The sequence below is a fragment of the Hyla sarda genome, chromosome 5, assembly GCF_029499605.1.
Source record: "Hyla sarda isolate aHylSar1 chromosome 5, aHylSar1.hap1, whole genome shotgun sequence".
NCBI classification, from domain to species: domain Eukaryota; kingdom Metazoa; phylum Chordata; class Amphibia; order Anura; family Hylidae; genus Hyla; species Hyla sarda.
The window spans coordinates 13,210,356-13,232,093 of record NC_079193.1 but is presented as its reverse complement, the minus strand read 5'-3'; the positions used below and the strand labels follow the sequence as shown (position 1 = coordinate 13,232,093).

Below are 21,738 nucleotides of genomic sequence, written 5' to 3'. Positions count from 1 at the left end.
ACTACAGAGGAAGTTGTGTAGTTATTTTCTGTCTGACCACAGTGCTCTCTGCTGCCACCTCTGTCCGTGTCAGGAACTGTCCAAAGTAGGAACAAATCCCCATAGAAAACCTCTCCTGCTCTCGACAGTTCCTGACAAGGACAGAGGTGTCAGCAGGGAGCACTGTGGTTAGACAGAAAATAACTACTCAACTTCCTGTGGAGCATACAGCAGCTGATAAGTATTGGAAGGATTAAGATTTTTTAATAGAAGTAATTTACAAATCTGTTTAACTTTCTTGCACCAGTTGATTAAAAAAAAAAATGTTTTCCACTTACCCCTTTAACACCAGCATTATCTTCCAAATATCCTCTTCCCGGACAAGGTACTCCGCTCCATGCCATGGCTAATGCATTCATATGTTTGCATAACTAGCATTGCTGTATATGTGGGCTGTCATGTGGACTCAACACTAGTTTAAAGAAGCACTCCAGGTTTAGATTTTCTAACCCATATAATGCACACTCACTTTCAGAAGTTCTACAGTGCCATCTGTTTTCTTCCAGCACAGCTGCTTCCATGTGTTTCATTACTGTACTTTGGTCATGTGATCACCAGTTTGACCCACAGAAAATCACAGTGCTTAATGTGTCAGAGGAAGTGGTAAGTCCTGGGTCAGCTGACTTAGTGTAAACTACATTATTCATGTTAGTTCCCAGACCCCTCCCCTACAGCTCTATCTGTATACCGCTGCTGCTTTCTCTATGAGATCAGGATATATAGAAGTTATACACCTCTCCTCCAAGCTCTGTAAACTGTTGCTGCTATATGTATTAGATCATGATATATAGCAGTTATACACTACCGCTCCTATTTATATGGGAATATGATATATATAGTAGTTATAAACCTCCCTTCCAGCTCTATCTGTAAACTGCTGCTGCTATCTCTATGGGATCAAGATATACAGCGGTCCCTCAACATACGATGGTAATCCGTTCCAAACAGACCATTGTTTGTTGAAACCATCGTATGTTGAGGGATCCGTGCAATGTAAAGTATAGGACAGTGGTCTACAAACTGCCGACCTCCAGATGTTGCAAAGCTACAACACCCAGCATGCCCGGACAGCCGTTGGCTGTCCGGGCATGCTGGGTGTTGTAGTTTTGCAACATCTGGAGGTCCGCAGGTTGTAGACCACTGTTAGAGAAAGTTATACTCACCTGTCCCCGCCGCTCCAGACCTTCACCGCTCGTCACCGCTGCCCGGGATGTCGCGTTCCATCCCTGTCGCTGCGTCCCCGGCAAGGCCTCTGCTTCCCCGGCAACCGCGCTCTCCGCCACCGCCATCTCGTCGCTACGCACGCCGCTCCTATTGGATGACGGGACGGCGTGCGCAGCGACGTGATGACGCTGATGGAGAGCGCCGATGATGCAGAGGATCCCGAAGAGGATGGTCCGGAGCCTCGAGGACAGGTAAGTGATCGTCAGCGGACCACACGGGGCACCGTAAACGGCTATCCGGGGGCAGCTGAAGAAGTCTGCGCTGCAGGATAGCCGTTTATGCGATGGCCCCGACATACAAAAGCATCGTATGTTGATGCTGCCTCTGAAAGGCCATTGTATGTTGAAATGATCGTATGTCGGGGCCATCGTAGGTCGAGGGGTCACTGTATAGTAGTTATACACCTCCTCTTCAGCTCTATCTCTATGGAATCAGGATATATAGTAGCTATAAGGCTGAGGCTGTGTTCACACAATGGGTTTTTTGATACTTTTTTTTTATTTTGCTATCATTTTCCCAAAATTGCTGTAAAAATGGTGCCTTTGTATATGTGCAAATCACGGTAAAAACTAGTCATTTTACCACGATTTTGGAAAGCTGCAGCAAAAAGAACCTACATGCAATAAAAATTCAATGTGTGAACATCGCCTTAAGACATCCAAGCTTCATAAAAACACCTTAATTCTGATTGGAGTTCAAATCCCTTTCGCCTTGTGGCAACATTTCCCTAAAAAATGCATTGTGACTTTGTTAAAAAAAAAGTTTTATTGTTTTTAACATAGCACAGTATAAAAAAAACTATATAAATCGGGTATCGTTTTAATCGCATCGACCCACAGAACAAAGTGAACATGTAATTTTTACCGTAAAGTGCCCTGCACAAAAACCAAATCCCCAAAAGTTGCAAAATTGCTGTTTTCTTTATCAATTTCCCACTATAAATAATTTTAGGTTATGACTCTTAGAAGATGAGGAGGAAAAACGAAATAGCAAAAATGAAAATTTTTTTGTGTCCTCGCGGCCAAAATGGGATGTGTCCTTAAAGGGGTACTCCGCCCCTAGACATCTTATCCCCTATCCAAAAGGAAAGGGGATGTCAGTTCGCCGGGGTCCCGCTGCTGGGGACCCCGGGGATCGCTCCTGCAGCACCCCGCTCTCATTACTGCACAGAGCGAGTTCGCTCTGCACGTAATGACGGGCAATACAGGGGCCGGAGCATCGTTACGTCACGGCTCCGCCCCTCGTGATGTCATGGCCCGCTCCCGTCAAAACAAGTCTATGGGAGGGGGCGTGGCAGTCGTCACGCCCCCTGACATAGACTTGCATTAAGGGGACAGGCCGTGATGTCATGAGGGGCGGAGCCATGACGTCGCGCTGCTCCGTCCCCTGTATCGCCCGTCATTACGCACAGAGCGAACTCGCTCTGTGCAGTAATGATAGCGGGGTGCTGCAGCGGCGATCCCCGGGGTCCCCAGCAGCAGGACCGCGGCGATCTAACATCTTATCCCCTATCCTTTGGATAGGGGATAAGATGCCAGGGGCGGAGTACCCCTTTAAGGTGTATTCCGGCCATAGACATCTTATCCCCTGTAAAAGTGCTTCAAGCAGAAAGAAAGCTAGCGGCAGCTCACCAAAGGTAACTTCAGGCTTCTATTTATTAAAGCAGGAGCGACGTCCGTTTCACACAATAATGTGCTTCTTCTGGCTCAACAGAGTTCGGACTCACGCTGGCCTGGCATGAGTCTGAACTGCCGGTCGGGACAGCCGGGACACTGACAAGCACAGCTCCCTGCCGGTCAATCAGAAAGGAGGGAGCGCTGTGTGCACAGTACAGTGCGCTCCTGACATGGCTGGCTGGGAGCATGCTGCCCGCCTGAGCCGCTTCTCCATGAGCGCTGATTGCACCCCTTGCTCCCTGTAAATGGAAGAGAGGGAGTGCAGCAAAGAGGAAGAAGGGCAGAAGTGGGCCCAGGCAGGCTTCAGATGACGTCGTGCCTGCCGGGCCACGCCCCCTTCCTCCCTCACACGGAACAAAGACTGAGCAGCCTTACAGGGATAAAATTACGTACAAAGAGGGGGTTAAAGAAAAATAACGCAGGATTAGTGTCAGGATCAGTCAGGGACAGATGGGGGGGGGGGGATTAGGGACAGATTAGTTCATGATAGGTACTCTTTAATTAGATGACCAGCTTCAGTGATAAGACTCCACCTCCTCTCTCTGTAAAGCCAGAAGATTCATGGCATGTAGGCAGCATTAGGAAATCATTTCAGAGATGGAATTGCAATCACTTTGGCTGAAAACCCCATGCCTGCCACATCAGCTAAAACAGGTAAGCACAGGGCATACACAAGAACCACTACATTATTCCTATAAATAAAATTCAAATACTCACTCGATCTAAGACTATAAAGCCTAATCCTTGCAGGGTGAATGTACCTGGAATAGGTAGATCTAATACTATGCGGCCTCGGTGTGAGTCATAAAATACAATACACACAGGTCTGACACGGAGTGGATGGCAGGATATAGAACCTGGCAGGATAACCACCCTGACTAAGTGGCATGCTGCGGCATGAGGTGCCGTCTGCCATCACCCCCACACAATAAAACTGGGGCAAACACAGACACACCCCAATACACAAAGCCAAAGATTCCTACTTTTGGATTTTCTGTTGTGCTGTACATCTACGGCAGCGGTCTGCAAACTATGGCCCTCCAGATGTGTCAAAACTACAACTCCCAGCATGTCGTGCGTCTGTCAGGACATGAGAATTGAAATAATGCCACAAGCGAGAGCAGGGTTTCCCAACTGGGGTGCCTCCAGCTGTTGCAAAACTACAACTCCCAGCATGCCCGGACAGCCAACGGCTGTCCGGGCATGCTGGAAGTTGAAGTTTTGCAACAGCTGGAGGAACATTGGTTGGGAAACACTGAGCTATATTCGACTGGAATCATACTCCTGGATGTTTTAACTACTTAAAGGGGTACTCCAGTGAAAACCTTTTTTTTTTTTTTTTTTTATCAACTGGTGCCAGAAAGTTAAACAGATTTGTAAATTGCTTCTATTAAAAAAATCTTAATCCTTCCAGTGCTCATCAGCTGCTGGAAGTTATTTTCTTTTAAAATGTATTTTCTGTCTGACCACAGTGCTCTCTGCTGACACCTCTGTCCATTTTAGGAACTGTCCAGAGCAGGAGAGGTTTGCTATGGGGATTTGCTCCTGCTCCGGACAGTTGTCAGCAGAGAGCACTGTGGCCAGACAGAAAAGAAATGTAAAAAGAAAAGAACTTCCTGTGGAGGATACAGCAGCTGATAAGTACTGGAAGGGTTAAGATTTTTTAATAGAAGAAATTTACAAATCTGTTTAACTTTCTGGCACCAGTTGATTTAAAATAAATAGTTTTTAACCGGAGTACCCCTTTAATTGAGTTTATTATATAGGTTGTATGCTGTACGCTGCCCCTAGTGGTGGACGATGGCAGCGAGAATTTTTAACCATACAACTCTACGTCCATGCAGGGGATTTGGAAAGCTGTATCGGAAAAAAAATATAGCTCTATAAATTTATCAAGGAATTGAAGGAACTTTGGATTACAAGACAAAAATCTATTTAAAAGGTGGCAAAGGGCCCATACATATTAGATCAGTGTGTTTGAGATGTGTTTTTCTTTTTTGTTTGTTTCAAAATAGCTGTGAAATGTACAGTTTTTTCCCTGCAAATTATGGTAAGAACAACCATTTTTGCCACAATTTTGGAAAAATCCCAACAAAAACTGAAAAAAAAAAAAAACTGATAAAAATGCAATGAGTAAACACAGCTTAAGGGGATGTGTATAACTACTATATATCCAGATCCCATAGAGATAGCAGCAGTATACAGATAGAGCTGGAGGGGATGTGTATAACTACTATATATCCTGATCCCATAGAGACAGCCGCAGCAGTATACAGATAGATCTGGAGGGGAGGTGTATAACTACTATATATCCTGATTCCATAGAGATAGCAGCAGTATACAGATAGAGCTGAAGGGGATGTGTATAACTACTATATATCCTGATCCCATAGACATAGCAGCAGTTATACAGATAGAGCTGGAGGAGAGGTATATAACTACTACATATCCAGATCCCATAGAGATAGCAGCAGTATACAGATAGAGCTGGAGGGGATATGTATAACTACTGTACTATATATCCTGATCCCATAGAGACAGCCGCAGCAGTATACAGATAGATCTGGAGGGGAGGAGTTTAACTGCTATATATCCTGATCCCATAGAGATAACAGCAGTATACTGATAGAGCTGGAGGGGATGTGTATAACTACTATATATCCTGATCCCATAGAGACAGCCGCAGCAGTATACAGATAGATCTGGAGGGGAGGTGTATAACTACTATATATTCTGATCCCATAGAGAAAGAAGAAAGCAGTATACAGATAGAGATTGGAGAGGAGATATGTGTAACTAGTATATATCCTAATGCCATAGAGATAGCAGCAGCAGTATATAGTTAGAGCTGGAGGGGAGGTGTATAACTACTATATATCCCGATCCCATAGAGAAAGAAGAAAGCAGTATACAGATAGAGATTGGAGAGGAGATATGTGTAACTAGTATATATCCTAATCCCATAGAGATAGCAGCAGCAGTATATAGTTAGAGCTGGAGGGGAGGTGTATAACTACTATATATATCCTGATCCCATAGAGATAGCAGCAGTATACAGATAGAACTGGAGGGGAGGTGTATAACTACTATATATTCTGATCCCACAGAGAAAGAAGAAAGCAGTATACAGATATAGATTGGAGAGGAGATATGTGTAACTAGTATATATCCTAATGCCATAGAGATAGCAGCAGCAGTATATAGTTAGAGCTGGAGGGGAGGTGTATAACTACTATATATCCTGATCCCATAGAGATAGCAGCAGTATACAGATAGAACTGGAGGGGAGGTTTATATCCACTATACTGTATATCCTGATCCCATAGAGATAGCAGCAGTATACAGATAGAGCTGGAGGAGAGGTGTAAAAATACTATATATCCTGATCTATAGAAATAGCAGCAGCAGCAGTATAAAGACAGAGCTGAAAGGCAGATGTGTAACTTCTATATATCCTGATCCCATAGAGATAGCAGCAACAGTATACAGCTAGAGCTGGAGGGGGAATGTATAACTACCATATATCTTGATTTCATAGTGATAGCAGCAGCAGTCTACAGATAGAGCTGTAGGGGAGGAGTATAACTTCTATTTATCCTGAACCCATAGAGATAGCAGCAGCAGTATACAGATCTGGGAAGGGTGGGTGTGGGAGGTAGAAGGAGGGATCTGATAGGTGATGATGTCATCCTGTAGTTCACAGGAAGTCAGCTGACCCAGGACTGACCACTTCCTCTGACACAACCACCACTGTGATTTTCTGTGGATCAGACCAGTGATAAAACGCAATGTAATGTGAAATGTAACATGACCCAAACCCTTCTTCAAAGATCAACACTAGAGATGAGCGAACTTACGGTAAATTCGATTCGTCACAAACTTCTCGGCTCGGCAGTTGATTACTTTTCCTGCATAAATTAGTTCAGCTTTCAGGTGCTCCTGTGGGCTGGAAAAGGTGGATACAGTCCTAGGAGGAGACTCTTTCCTAGGACTGTATCCACCTTTTCCAGCCCACCGGAGCACCTGAAGGCTAAACTAATTTACGCAGGAAAAGTCATCAACTGCCGAGCCGAGAAGTTTGTGACGAATCGAATTTACCGTAAGTTCGCTCATCTCTAATCAACACCCCTCCACCCAGTCTATGATAAGGTGTGCAGAGCCTAGGGGGGTAGCATTTCAAGGATGCAGACTTGAAAAAATTAAGGGGCCACTTGAGTGTTTGTAAGTGTTATTTAAACTTTTTGGCACAAGGCAAAGCGCTGCGGTGTCCTACTTACCTTCCACAGGTCAGGGGGTCCGTCCAGGAGCTTAGCCCTCGTCTTACCGTAGGCCAGTGCCAAATGTAAGCACTCCGTGCCAAAATCCAGGTCATATTCGGAGCACTGCGGGGGGAGGAAAAAAAAAAAAAAAACAAGTCAAACAATTAACAATAATCCGCCCGTCTTTTACAAATCTGCGCCACTTCAGTCTGGAAACAGTGAGATGAGCGACTCCCATCCCCCGGGCTACGGAGACTCTCACATTTACTCCAAACCTTCTACTTTTACGAGAAAGTGGATGGCGGCGATTCTGTCAGATTTTGGCAGCTCTGAGGCTGGGAGTTCACTCTTAGTGATGGGTAGAAGTGTTGAGTTTGGCTACTGCCTATAAAGGTGTAAAATAAGACTAATAATGCAAAACAACAGAACACGATAGCTTGGCACGACCCTGGCCGTCTGTCACCAGTCTAGTAATTTAGTGAGGATGTAGCAGAGCTGAGCTGATGTAGCAGAGCTGTCTCCAGCTGTTTTCCAAATGGTGTGTCTCCAGCTGTTTTCCAAATGGTGTGCCTTCAGCTGTTTTCCAAATGGTGTGCCTCCAGCTGTTGCAAAACTACAACTCCCAGCATGTTGGACTATATAGTAGTATATAGTATAGGTCAGTGTTTCCCACGCAGGGGTGCCTCCAGCTGTTGCAAAACTACAACTCCCAGCATGTTGGACTATATAGTAGTATATAGTAAAGGTCAGTGTTTCCCAACCAGGGATGCCTCCAGCTGTTGCAAAACTACAACTTGTAGTAGTTTTGTCTCAGAAGCAGGAAGAAGAGATAAGACCAGGAGATGGAACGGAGGTTATCAGGAGCTGAGAGGAATCAGCCGGGGACCGGGGTTAGGTAAGTATGTTATTTTTTTTTCAATTCCACGCACCCCCCTCCCCTCACTTCAGAACCATATTATTTAAAAAAAGAGAAACACTAGATAAATCTTTAAATAGTTTTGTTATTCTAGACCAGCTGTTGCCAAAGTACAACTCCCAGCATCCAGGCATGTTGTGATTTGTAGTTTTACGACAGTTTGAGGCATACTGGTTGGGAAACACTGTTCTAGACCTTATGACTGCACAGGATCATAACCCCGCGGTAGAACCAAATGGACAAGAAAAAGTGAGACACGTGGATTTGTTACCCCTGTTCTACTACACGCGGACTTGTATCATGGTCCCAAAGTGGGACAAACTTCCTTTAGATTACGACCTCTGTTAGCTGGGTCACTGTGTGTCTATGTACCATCACATACCGTGTTTCTCCGAAAATAAGACCGGGTCTTATATTAATTTTAGTCACAAAAAACACACTAGGGCTTATTTTCAGGGTAGGGCTTATTTATTTACGGTATGTACATTGAACAACATTTAACAATATTTACCCCCCCCCCCCCCCCCCCATCATCATCATGTGATGGGTGCAGCTGTAGTTTTGCAACATCTGGAGGTCCGCAGGTTAAAGACCACCGGCCGAGGTCTTATTTTCGGGGTAGGGCTTATATTGCAGCCAACCCCGATAATCCAGCTAGGGCTTATTTTCGGGGTAGGGTGTATTTTTTGGGGAAACAGGGTACATGTCTGATCACATGTCTGAAAAACAGGGTCAGATAGAAGGGAACAGCAAATGACTGCAGGATCAGACTACATGTAGGGTTTGTTTGTAGTCTGTACACATGGAAACACATAGAAGTGTTGAGTTTGGCTACTGCCTATAAAGGTGTAAAATAAGACTAATAATGCAAAACAACAGAACACGATAGCTTGGCACGACCCTGGCCGTCTGTCACCAGTCTAGTAATTTAGTGAGGATGTAGCAGAGCTGAGCTGATGTAGCAGAGCTGTCTCCAGCTGTTTTCCAAATGGTGTGTCTCCAGCTGTTTTCCAAATGGTGTGCCTTCAGCTGTTTTCCAAATGGTGTGCCTCCAGCTGTTGCAAAACTACAACTCCCAGCATGCCCGGACAGCCGAAGGCTGTCCGGGCATGCTGGGAGTTGTAGTTTTGAAACAGCTGGAGGCACACCATTTGGAAAACAGTTCCCTAATGAGTGATAAAAGGAAACACATTTAAGTAACAACAAGGAAAGCATTGTATAGGGCGGTATGTGTTGTCATAACAGAAGAAAATAGAAACTGCATCACTTATTACAGTTATATTCTTGTATATAGGGGCAGTATTATAGTAGTTATATTCTTGTATATAGGAGCAGTATTATAGTAGTTATATTCTTGTATATAGGAGCAGTATTATAGTAGTCATATTCTTGTATATAGGAGCAGTATTATAGTAGTTATATTCTTGTATATAGGAGCAGTATTATAGTAGTTATATTCTTGTATATAGGAGCAGTATTATAGTAGTTATATTCTTGTATATAGGAGCAGTATTATAGTAGTTATATTCTTATATATAGGAGCAGTATTATAGTAGTTATATTCTTGTATATAGGAGCAGTATTATAGTAGTTATATTCTTGTATATAGGAGGCAGTATTATAGTAGTTATATTCTTGTATATAGGAGCAGTATTATAGTAGTTATATTCTTGTATATAGGAGCAGTATTATAGTAGTTATATTCTTGTATATAGGAGGCAGTATTATAGTAGTTATATTCTTGTATATAGGAGCAGTATTATAGTAGTTATATTCTTGTATATCGGAGCAGTATTATAGTAGTTATATTCTTGTATATAGCAGCAGTATTATAGTAGTTATATTCTTGTATATAGGAGGCAGTATTATAGTAGATATATTCTTGTATATAGGAGCAGTATTATAGTAGTTATATTCTTGTATATAGGAGCAGTATTATAGTAGTTATATTCTTGTATATAGGAGCAGTATTATAGTAGTTATATTCTTGTATATAGGAGCAGTATTATAGTAGTTATATTCTTGTATATAGGAGGCAGTATTATAGTAGTTGTATTCTTGTATATAGGAGCAGTATTATAGTAGTTATATTCTTGTATATAGAAGCAGTATTATAGTAGTTATATTCTTGTATATAGGAGGCAGTATTATAGTAGTTATATTCTTGTATATAGGAGACAGTATTATAGTAGTTATATTCTTGTATATAGGAGCAGTATTATAGTAGTTATATTCTTGTATATAGGAGCAGTATTATAGTAGTTATATTCTTGTATATAGGAGAAGTATTATAGTAGTCTGCGGGGGGGTGCGGCCCATAGACTGGTTTGAGTGGCATTGGGGCCGCTCTGCCGGTGGGTCGTTCCCCCCTGTGGGCATTGGTGTCGCGGCGGTGGTGGTCGCCGCTCGGTGCTGCGCCATTTTATGCTAGGGACGTTAGGGACCCACTCTCAATAGGTGGCCTTGACGTGGCGAGTGGGCTTGTACTTTTTGATCAAAAATGTATACTAACAACCTGTTAGTTTTTGATATTATGCTGAGAAGCAATCAGATCATTATACAAGATTGTAGATGTGCACCATGTCTGTATTTCTACCCGAATTCACACTGTGATTTCTATCCCCTCTTTTTTTTTTGTTTGAACATGTTGTCTGCACTCTTCCCCACCCCCTCAGCCCAACCCTATATAAGTAGTAGTTAGCTACACATGGGTCATTTCTTTCCTAGCAGCCTCCCAGTCTGACTGGGAGAGCATGGTAAGTGAGCCATTACACCTTGTTCACACTGGTGTGGTGCTGTGCGGTGTCCGTTGCTGCCGTGGCGCCGTGTCTGCGGGGGGGTGCGGCCCATAGACTGGTTTGAGTGGCATTGGGGCCGCTCTGCCGGTGGGTCGTTCCCCCCTGTGGGCATTGGTGTCGCGGCGGTGGTGGTCGCCGCTCGGTGCTGCGCCATTTTATGCTAGGGACGTTAGGGACCCACTCTCAATAGGTGGCCTTGACGTGGCGAGTGGGCTTGTACTTTTTGATCAAAAATGTATACTAACAACCTGTTAGTTTTTGATATTATGCTGAGAAGCAATCAGATCATTATACAAGATTGTAGATGTGCACCATGTCTGTATTTCTACCCGAATTCACATTATAGTAGTTATATTCTTGTATATAGGAGCAGTATTATAGTAGATATATTCTTGTATATAGGAGACAGTATTATAGTAGTTATATTCTTGTATATAGGAGACAGTATTATAGTAGTTATATTCTTGTATATAGGAGCAGTATTATAGTAGATATATTTCTGCACATAGACGGCAGTAATTTATTAAGAAAAAACAATAAAGAAGGAATGAGGACACATTTATTTCTGGGATACTCTATACAGACATATTACAATACCATAGGACAATATTCACAGTCTCTGCCAGCAGCATGAGATATGAGCCGCGAAACACATCCCACCCCTCCCAGAATTGTTTAGGATGTTATCATTATCATTCCTCAGATAGCTGTGGAGCAGGAAGTCTTCTTCTGGATACTGTGTCTCTAGGACAAGTGACACTTCCGCTCACAGACAATTAAAGCCCTCATATGTGTAGGAAGAAGGATCGGAAACAGCCGCCAGAGATTGACGATCTGGGTGACTTTATTGCTCCACATTATTTATCCATAGGACAGTAAAGGGATTTCATCAGATCGACTGAATTAAATTGAATAATCCCCCTACATCATGGCGGTCAGTTGGCGTGCCTCATTAAGGGTCTATTCACACGTACAGTATCCCGTATATACTTGATGCGCAGGATTTAAAGCTACAGCTTAAAGGGATACTCCGCCCCCAGACATCTTATCCCCTATCTAAAGGATAGGGGATAAGATGTCTGATCGCGGGGGACCCCCGCGATCAGACATCTTACCCCCTATCCTTTAGATAGTGGATAAGATGTCTGGGGGCGGAGTATCCCTTTAAATCCTGTGCATGAAATACGTGCAGATAGAGATATTCTCACCTCCTTAAATTATCTCCAATCCACAGGATGATTCTTGGGGGTCTGACTGCTATGACACCGACCAATCACAAGAACACAGAGAAATTATAACCTGAAAAGAACGGAACACACCGCCCCATCAAGAATTAAACCGCACACACGCGGTAGACTCTTATTTAGGGTTACCCGCTATTCTCGTAATCAGTCCCAGGGGTCGGACCCCCAATTATCAGCTTGTTATCCCCTATCCTCTGAACAGCAGATAACTTTATGGGAACACCATTTTTTTATGAAAAAGTGGTTGGATGCCATCTTTTTTTGGCAACATTAAGGGTAATTTCACACAAACCTATATTCTGCTGATTTTGCTTCTCATTGACTTCAATGGGTCCATAGTGAATCTGCAAATCCTCCAGTATTTATTGATGGCCCATTTTGGGAATAGATCATCGATATCTGATTGGTGGCGGTCTGACACCCAGAACCCCCGCCGATCAGCTGTTGACCAGAGCCACAGCGCTCAGATATGAAGTTAAAGGGGTACTCCGGTGGAAAACTTTTTTTTTTATTTTATTTTTTATTTTTTATCAACTGGTGCCAGAAAGTTAAACAGATTTGTAAACTACTTCTATTAAAAAATCTTTACCCTTCCAGTACTTTTTAGCAGCTGTATGCTACAGAGGAAATTCTTTTCTTTTTGAATACATTTTTTGTCTTGTCCACAGTGCTCTCTGCTGACACCTGATGGGCCATATCAGGTACTGTACATAGCAGGAGAAAATCCCCATTGCAAACCTATGCTGCTCTGGACAGTTCCTGATACGGGCATCAGGTGTCAGCAGAGAGCACTGTGGACAAAAGAAAAAAGAAAATAATTACCTCTGTAGCATACAGCTGCTTAAAAGTACTGGAAGGGTAAAGACTTTTTAATAGAAGTCATTTACTAATCTGTTTAACTTTCTAGCACCAGTTGATTTAAAAAAAAAAAATAAGTTTTCCACCGGAGTACCCCTTTAACAAGAGCCAGAAGCGGACAGCTTCATACATGAAAGGTAACTTATGAACACTCTACACCAATGCTTAGCCGTAAAAAGGTTGCACATTTCTGTGGAAGCCCTGGGTTAAAAATAAATTTGCGACTTTTCGCCCTTTTGCATCAGCCTCGGCTGTCGTAAAAAAAAAAGAGGGCAGGGCTTGTTGAAAGGGGGTGTGGCCTGACCTCACGTCTAATTTATTACACTGTACACCATCGTATCTTCCATTACATTAAACATATTCCCTATAAGGGTTAGAGATGAGCGAACTTACAGTAAATTCGATTCGTCACGAACTTCTCGGCTCGGCAGTTGATGACTTTTCCTGCGTAAATTAGTTCAGCCTTCAGGTGCTCCGGTGGCTGGAAAAGGTGGATACAGTCCTAGGAGACTCTTGCCTAGGACTGTATCCACCTTTTCCAGCCCACCGGAGCACCGGAAAGCTGAACTAATTTATGCAGGAAAAGTCATCAACTGCCGAGCCGAGAAGTTCGTGACGAATCGAATTTACTGTAAGTTCGCTCATCTCTAATAGGGGTTTACCTGTCTGGTTGCGGGGAGTTCTGACTTCTAGGATCCCCCACGATCTCCAGAATGGTGTCCCAATTATGCGGCGTGTCGACACAAACCGATACAACGCTTCATGCACAGAGAGAAACGGGGCCCCGTTCTGGAGACCGTGAGGGGGGGGTGGTAGCTGTAAAAATATTTATTGGAAATTTCAGGGTAGCAGAATCCCTATCAATGGGATTCTGTTGCACTGTGCACACAGCGGAGTTTTAGTGGAAATCAGCGGAGTCAGCAGAAATTCCAGCCTCTGCCGAAAGAACTGACATCAATTCTTTCAGCAGAATCTGCTGTCTGAGCATGCTGAGAGTTGTAGTCTTGCCACAGCTGGAGAAACACTGTTTGGAAAATACTGCAGGCACTTATAGGGGTACGCCGTTTTTTAATCAACTGGTGCCGGAAAGTTAAACAGATTTGTAAATTACTTGTATTTAAAAATCTTAACCCTAAATCAGCTGCTGTATGCTCTACAGGAAGTTGTGTAGTTCTTTCCAGTCTGACCACATTGCTCTCTGCTGACACCTCTGTCCGTGTCAGGAATTGTCCAGAGTACAACCAAATCCCCATAGCAAACTAGACTAAATCCTGCTCTAGACAGTTCCTGAGACAAACAGAGGTGTCAGCAGAGAGCATTGTGGTCAGACAGAAAAGAAATTCAAAAAGAAAAGAACTTCCTGTAAAACATACAGCAGCTGATAAGTACTGGAAGGATTAAGATTTTTTTTAATAGAAGTAATTTACAAATCTGTTTAACTTTCTGGCACCAGTTGATTTAAAAAAAATAATAATAATAATAAATTCCACTGGAGTACTTCTTTAAAGTCGGAATGCGGAATGCCACCTCTGCCCAAGTCTGTTCATCCTGTTCTGTATAGAAAGGAAATTTTTAGCTGATAGTAATTGGGGTGCCTCCAGCTGTTGCAAAACTACAACTCCCAGCATGCCCGGACAGCCAACGGCTGTCCGGGCATGCTGGAAGTTGTAGTTTTGCAACAGCTGGAGGAATATTGGTTGGGAAACACTGAGCTATATTCGACTGGAATCATACTCCTAGATGTTTTAACTACTTAAAGGGGTACTCCAGTGAAAAACTATTTTTTTTTTTAAATCAACTGGTGCCAGAAAGTTAAACAGATTTGTAAATTGCTTCTATTAAAAAAAATCTTAATCCTTCCAGTACTCATCAGCTGCTGTATACTCCACAGGAAGTTATTTTCTTTTAAAAAATGTATTTTCTGTCTGACCACAGTGCTCTCTGCTGACACTTCTGTCCATTTTAGGAACTGTACAGAGCAGGAGAGGTTTGCTATGGGGATTTGCTCCTGCTTCGGACAGTTGTCAGCAGAGAGCACTGTGGTCAGACAGAAAAGAAATTCAAAAAGAAAAGAACTGTCAAACATACAGCAGCTGATAAGTACTGGAAGGATTAAGATTTTTTAATAGAAGTCATTTACAAATCTGTTTAACTTTCTGGCACCAGTTGATTTAAAAAAAAAAAAAAAAAAAAATTCCACTGGAGTACTTCTTTAAAGTCGGAATGCGGAATGCCACCTCTGCCCAAGTATGTTCATCCTGTTCTGTATAGGAAAGAAATGTTTAGCTGATCGTAATCGGGGTGCCTCCAGCTATTGCAGAACTACAACTCCCAGCATGCCCGGACAGCCAACGGCTGTCTGGGCATGCTGGAAGTTGTAGTTTTGCCACAGCTGGAGGAACATTGGTTGGGAAACACTGAGCTATATTCGACTGGAATCATACTCCTGGATGTTTTAACTACTTAAAGGGGTACTCCAGTGAAAACATTTTTTTTTTTTTTTTTTTTTTTTATCAACTGGTGCCAGAAAGTTAAACAGATTTGTAAATTATGAATTCGAGTAGAATACAGACATGGTCGCACATCTACAATCTTGTATAATGATCTGATTGCTTCTCAGCATAATATCAAAAACTAACAGGTTGTTATTATACATTTTTGATCAAAAAGTACAAGCCCACTCGCCACGTCAAGGCCACCTATTCAGAGTGGGTCCCTAACGTCCCTAGTATAAAATGGCGTAGCACCGGGCGGTGACCACCACCGCCGCGACACCAGTGCCCAGGGGGGGGGGAGTGACCAACTGGCAGAGCGGCCCCAATGCCACTCAAACCAGTCTATAGGCCGCACCGATCCCCACCCCACCCCACCCCACCCCCCCCCCCCCCCCCGCAGACACAGCACCACGGCAGCAACGGACGCCGCACAGCACCACACCAGTGTGAACAAGGTGTAAAGGCTCACTTACCATGCTCTCCCAGTCAGACTGGGAGGCTGCTAGGAGTGAAATGGCCCATGTGTAGCTAATTACCACCTATATAAGTTTGGGCTGAGGGGGGTGGGGAAGAGTGCTTAAAGGGGTACTCCAGTGAAAAAATATTTTTTTTTTTATCAACTGTTGCCAGAAAGTTAAACAGATTTGTAAATTGCTTCTATTAAAAAAAATCTTAATCCTTCCAGTACTCATCAGCTGCTGTATACTCCACAGGAAGTTATTTTCTTTTAAAATGTATTTTCTGTCTGACCACAGTGCTCTCTGCTGACACCTCTGTCCATTTTAGGAACTGTACAGAGCAGGAGAGGTTTGCTATGGGGATTTGCTCCTGCTTCGGACAGTTGCCAGCAGAGAGCACTGTGGTCAGACAGAAAAGAAATTCAAAAAGAAAAGAACTTCCTGTCAAACATACAGCAGTTGATAAGTACTGGAAGGGTTAAGATTTTTTAATAGAAGTCATTTACAAATCTGTTTAACTTTCTGGCACCGGTTGATTTAAAAAAATAAATAAAATAATAAATTCCACTGGAGTACTTCTTTAAAGTCGGAATGCGGAATGCCACCTCTGCCCAAGTCTGTTCATCCTGTTCTGTATAGGAAGGAAATTTTTAGCTGATAGTAATTGGGGTGCCTCCTGCTGTTGCAAAACTACTAGTTTTGCAACTGCTGTTGCAAAACTACTAGTTTTGCAACAGCTGGAGGAACATTGGTTGGGAAACACTGAGCTATATTCGACTGGAATCATACTCCTGGATGTTTTAACTACTTAAAGGGGTACTCTAGTGAAAAACTATTTTTTTTTTTTATCAAATGGTGCCAGAAAGTTAAACAGATTTGTAAATTGCTTCTATTAAAAAAAATCTTAATCCTTCCAGTACTCATCAGCTGCTGTATACTCCACAGGAAGTTATTTTCTTTTAAAAAATGTATTTTCTGTCTGACCACAGTGCTCTCTGCTGACACCTCTGTCCATTTTAGGAACTGTACAGAGCAGGAGAGGTTTGCTATGGGGATTTGCTCCTGCTTCGGACAGTTGTCAGCAGAGAGCACTGTGGTCAGACAGAAAAGAAATTCAAAAAGAAAAGAACTTCCTGTCAAACATACAGCAGCTGATAAGTACTGGAAGGATTAAGATTTTTTTTAATAGAAGTTATTTACAAATCTGTTTAACTTTCTGGCACCAGTTGATTTAAAAAAAAAAAATAAATAAATAAATTCCACTGGAGTACTTCTTTAAAGTCGGAATGCGGAATGCCACCTCTGCCCAAGTCTGTTCATCCTGTTCTGTATAGGAAGGAAATTTTTAGCTGATAGCAATCGTGTAGCTGATGGGGGAAGACGATCAACAATGTAAAAGAGGAAGAGAAAGCGGATAGCTCCTGGTATCACATTCCACATCTCCTGATCCTATTCGGAGAGGTCCCCGCCTATTATAAAATAACATCCTATTGTTTATAGGGCTTCCATGCAGGGTGTGATTGAGTAAAGAAGAAGCAGGCAGAGGTAACGTATCTTAGGCCGTGTTCACACTGCATTTAGCAGCCTCTGTTTAACACAAGTACTGGGATAGTCCGGCCGAGTTATAGGGATCCATATTGGCCCAATCACCCGCTGAAGGCCAAAAGTGTGTCATTTAGACCTCTGTCGGGGTTTGCCACATAGAATAGCACAGACTTCTGCAATATTCCATCCACTTGGATCCTGGAATAACAAAAGGAACATGGGAGTTATACACCTGGAGGGGAGGTGTACGACCACTATATATCCTAGTCTCATGGAGACCGCAGCGGCAGTATACAGATAGAGCTGGATGTGAGGTGTACAACTATTATGTATATATCCTGATCCCATAGAGATAGCAGCAGCAGTATACAGATAGAGCTGGAGGGGAGGGGTGTAACTACTATATATCCTCATAACATAGACAGCAGCAACAGTATACAGATAGAGCTGGAGGAGAGGTGTATAACTAATATATATCCTAATTCCATAGAGATAGCAGCAGTATACAGATAGAGCTGGATGTGAGGTGTACAACTATTATGTATATATCCTGATCCCATAGAGATAGCAGCAGCAGTGTACAGATAGAGCTGGATGTGAGGTGTACAACTAGTATGTATATATCCTGATCCCAAAGAGATAGCAGCAGCAGTATACAGATAGAGCTGGAGGGGAAGGGTATAACTACTATATATCCTCATAACATAGACAGCAGCAACAGTATACAGATAGAGCTGGAGGAGAGGTGCATAACTAATATATATCCTGATCCCATAGAGATAGCAGCAGTATACAGATAGAGCTGGATGTGAGGTGTACAACTATTATGTATATATCCAGATCCCATAGAGATAGCAGCAGCAGTATACAGATAGAGCTGGAGGGGAGGGGTATAACTACTATATATCCTCATAACATAGACAGCAGCAACAGTATACAGATAGAGCTGGAGGAGAGGTGTATAACTAATATATATCCTGATTCCATAGAGGTAGCAGCAGTATATAGATAGAGCTGGAAGGGAGGGGCCTGGAAGCTACCAGAAGGCATCTAATAGGTGATGATGTCATCCTGTAGTTTACAAGAAGTCAGCTAAGCTAGGACTGACCACTTACTCTGGCACATTAAGCACTGTGAAATTCTGTGGGTCAGATTGGTGATCACATGACCCAGTTACAGTAGTGAAACACATGGATTCCCTGTGCTGGAATAAAACATATTGCGCTGTAGGACCAGTGATGGCAAGTGTGCTTAAATGGCATTGGGCCAAAAGAGACCACTGAAGGTCAAGGGAAGATGGCAACATAGCTGGAGGATGCGACACCTAATAGACCAGCTTTCTCCTTCATCTTGGGCCTCGGAGCGAGCTGGATTCTATCTGCTGAACATTAACGCTCCAAATCCTGCTGTTGAAAGCCGACCCACCGAGAAGTCTTGTGAATGTGTGTGCGGTTTGTTTTTGTAGGGTACTGCTTATGGCAAACATTCTTGAAGGCTTCGCCCCCCCCCCCCCCCCACCACCCACCCAACGACAGGACTTATTTAATATCCTGGATCAAGTCCTAGTGCCAACAAGCTAATCAAATACAGAGCTATTTAACAAGTGGAGTTTATACAACAGACCACCAATCGAGCTGGAAATTTGGTCTCCATTATAACAACATTTGCGAGGTTTTCGTTGGAGTTGGCAGCCGCTCCCGTGGCACATATGTTTGTAGAACTAAGTTGTTTTTAGATTTAGTTCCCCATTATCAAATTTCCAGGTTCTTAATTCTTCGGCGCACACGTAGCTGGGGGAAGAGAATTTTTTTGTAACATTTTTTCTTTTTTTTTTTACTCTTCACAAATCCGTCTGTTTATTTGCTGATAAAACCAGATATAACATGTACGCCACTTGTTACGAGGGATTGAAACGCCTGACGCTGCACGGAAAAATAAGCAAATGAACGGCCCGATGGGAAAAGAACAGAAACAGCTCATATCACTGTCAGCTAAAAGGAGAACAAGCTGTCAGGTATATGCAGGTACAGCAAAAATGGTGCACGGAAAGGGGCCTCAATACTCCTGGGTACACAAGAGTATTAGTTACAATGGGGGGGGGGGGGGGGGGGACCTAGGAAAGGAAGTTCAATTAACTAATAGGAATTAACTTTTGTATTTGAATGAAGGATAAATTCTGCCCCAGGTTAAATACTATATTGATGATTTGCATAGGGGATAAGATGTATGATTGCAGTGGCCTCGCTGCTGGGGACCCCCGCAATCTCGGTGTGCAGCCCCCAGCATTCTGTGCCGGGCGCTGCCTCCGAGACGAGGACGTGACGTCACGCCACTCCCCCCCCCATTCATGTCTATGGGAGTGGGCCATAAACATGAATGGAGTGGGCGTGGCATGAAGTCACTAGGGGTGTGGCCGTCACCTCCCCGTCTCGGAGGCAGCGCTCGGCACAGAATGCTGGGGGCTGCACCGAGATTGCGGGGGTTCCCAGCAGCGAGGTCGCTGCAATCATACATCTTATCCCCTATGCTTTGGATAGGGGATAAGATGTATAAAGCCGAAATACCCCTTTAAGGGAATTTTGAGCTAAAGGTGTATTCCAGTTATGAAAAAACCTATTCCCTAAACACATAATATTGAATAAGTCTCTGATCCCGGGGGTCCGATTGCTGCGACCCCTCCCCCCTCCCGCTCCTTTTTTTCCAGAATGGGGTCCTTCTCTCCATGCCACTCCAGCCCCCACCTTCCAAGACAAACTGTTTTGGCAGTGACGGCCAGCTCAACCAATCACCGGCTGCAGCAAAGTTCCGCCTCAGCTGGTGATTGGCTGAGTGGGCTGTCACTGCCAACAGTTGTGCATCTCAGACGGTGGGGTCGAAGTGCTCAGCAGGGAAGGATGGGCCTCCACTGGAGATCGCGGGGGTCCCATCGGTCGGACCCAGCTCAGTTCAGACATTTATGTCCTGTGGATAGGAGATATGTTTTTTTTATAACTGAAACACCCCTTTTAATAGAAGGAGAATCCATTTACCATTAACCTTTGGGCTACTGCAGACAACCCTTAAAATCCCCTCACCTGCCAGGAAACAAAGTAATATCCGTTAACCTCAGAGAAAAAAAACAAAACTCTAAAAGGAGTTTCACTGTATCATAGATGGCTTATCCTCTTTATTCTCAGGCGCTCTTTGGGAGAACCATGGTGCCAGTATACACAGTGAACTAGGCACAGACAGCTCCATACATTTTGCAGTGGCCAAGCTGGGTTACTGCAGCTCAGTTCCCATTCACTTTAATAGGAGCCAAGCTACAACAACCCAACACGGCCATTACACATCTACGTAGAAGTCTGCTTCCGGTCTTGTTCTCTGTGTAATGGAAAAGAAAAAATCCCGGCACCAGCGACTGGAATGAAAATAAAGGAATTTATTTGTAATATAGCATAGTACACACGTAACAAGACGCGTTTCGGCTTATACAGCCTCTTTCAATCGTTGGAAAAGGCTGTATAAGCCGAAACGCGTCTTGTTACGTGTGTTATATCCTATATTACAAATAAATTCCTTTATTTGCATTCAAGTCGCTGGTGCCAGGATTTTTCTTTTCCATTGGATTTATATGGTCCAAGGGCACTGGGCATCACATCCTGGTGCCGTCCTCCATTACACGGACTCTTGTTCTCTGTGTATCCAGGTATTGGATGCCCACCAATTGGACAAAAGTGATAAAAAAAGGACCCCTTAAAAACGCTTATCTTTTCTAGTATATTTGTGATTGGTCAATTATGGTGCAACATTATGGCTAGAGATGAGCGAACTTACAGTAAATTCGATTCGTCACGAACTTCTCGGCTCGGCAGTTGATGCCTTATCCTGCATAAATTAGTTCAGCTTTCCGGTGCTCCCGTGGGCTGGAAAAGGTGGATACAGTCCTAGGAGACTCTTTCCTAGGACTGTATCCACCTTTTCCAGACCACCGGAGCACCTGAAGGCTGAACTAATTTACGCAGGAAAAGTCATCAACTGCCGAGCCGAGAAGTTCGTGACGAATCGAATTTACTGTAAGTTCGCTCATCTCTAATTATGGCCTATATATACTTCTGGTGCACGAGAGGTTAAAATATAAGTCGAAGTAAACTATTGGTGAAACGCATGCCACTTTATGACCGTCTCATGTGTAATATTCCCATTACTTTGAAATTTATAATTCCCAGAATATGATGATTGTAAAC

The 21,738-nt window shown here is 43.4% G+C and overlaps 1 protein-coding gene across 4 annotated transcripts in view; it reads right to left on the bottom strand.

Annotated features, from left to right (window-relative positions):
- CRPPA (CDP-L-ribitol pyrophosphorylase A) overlaps positions 1-21,738 on the bottom strand; it is a 194,886-nt gene that overhangs the window by 121,920 nt on the left and 51,228 nt on the right. For all 4 annotated transcript variants that reach the window (XM_056518901.1, XM_056518902.1, XM_056518899.1 and 1 more), the window contains exon 4: positions 7,217-7,321. In XM_056518901.1, coding sequence (XP_056374876.1) covers positions 7,217-7,321 — 105 coding nt within the window. The remainder of the gene's footprint in view (positions 1-7,216; positions 7,322-21,738) is intronic.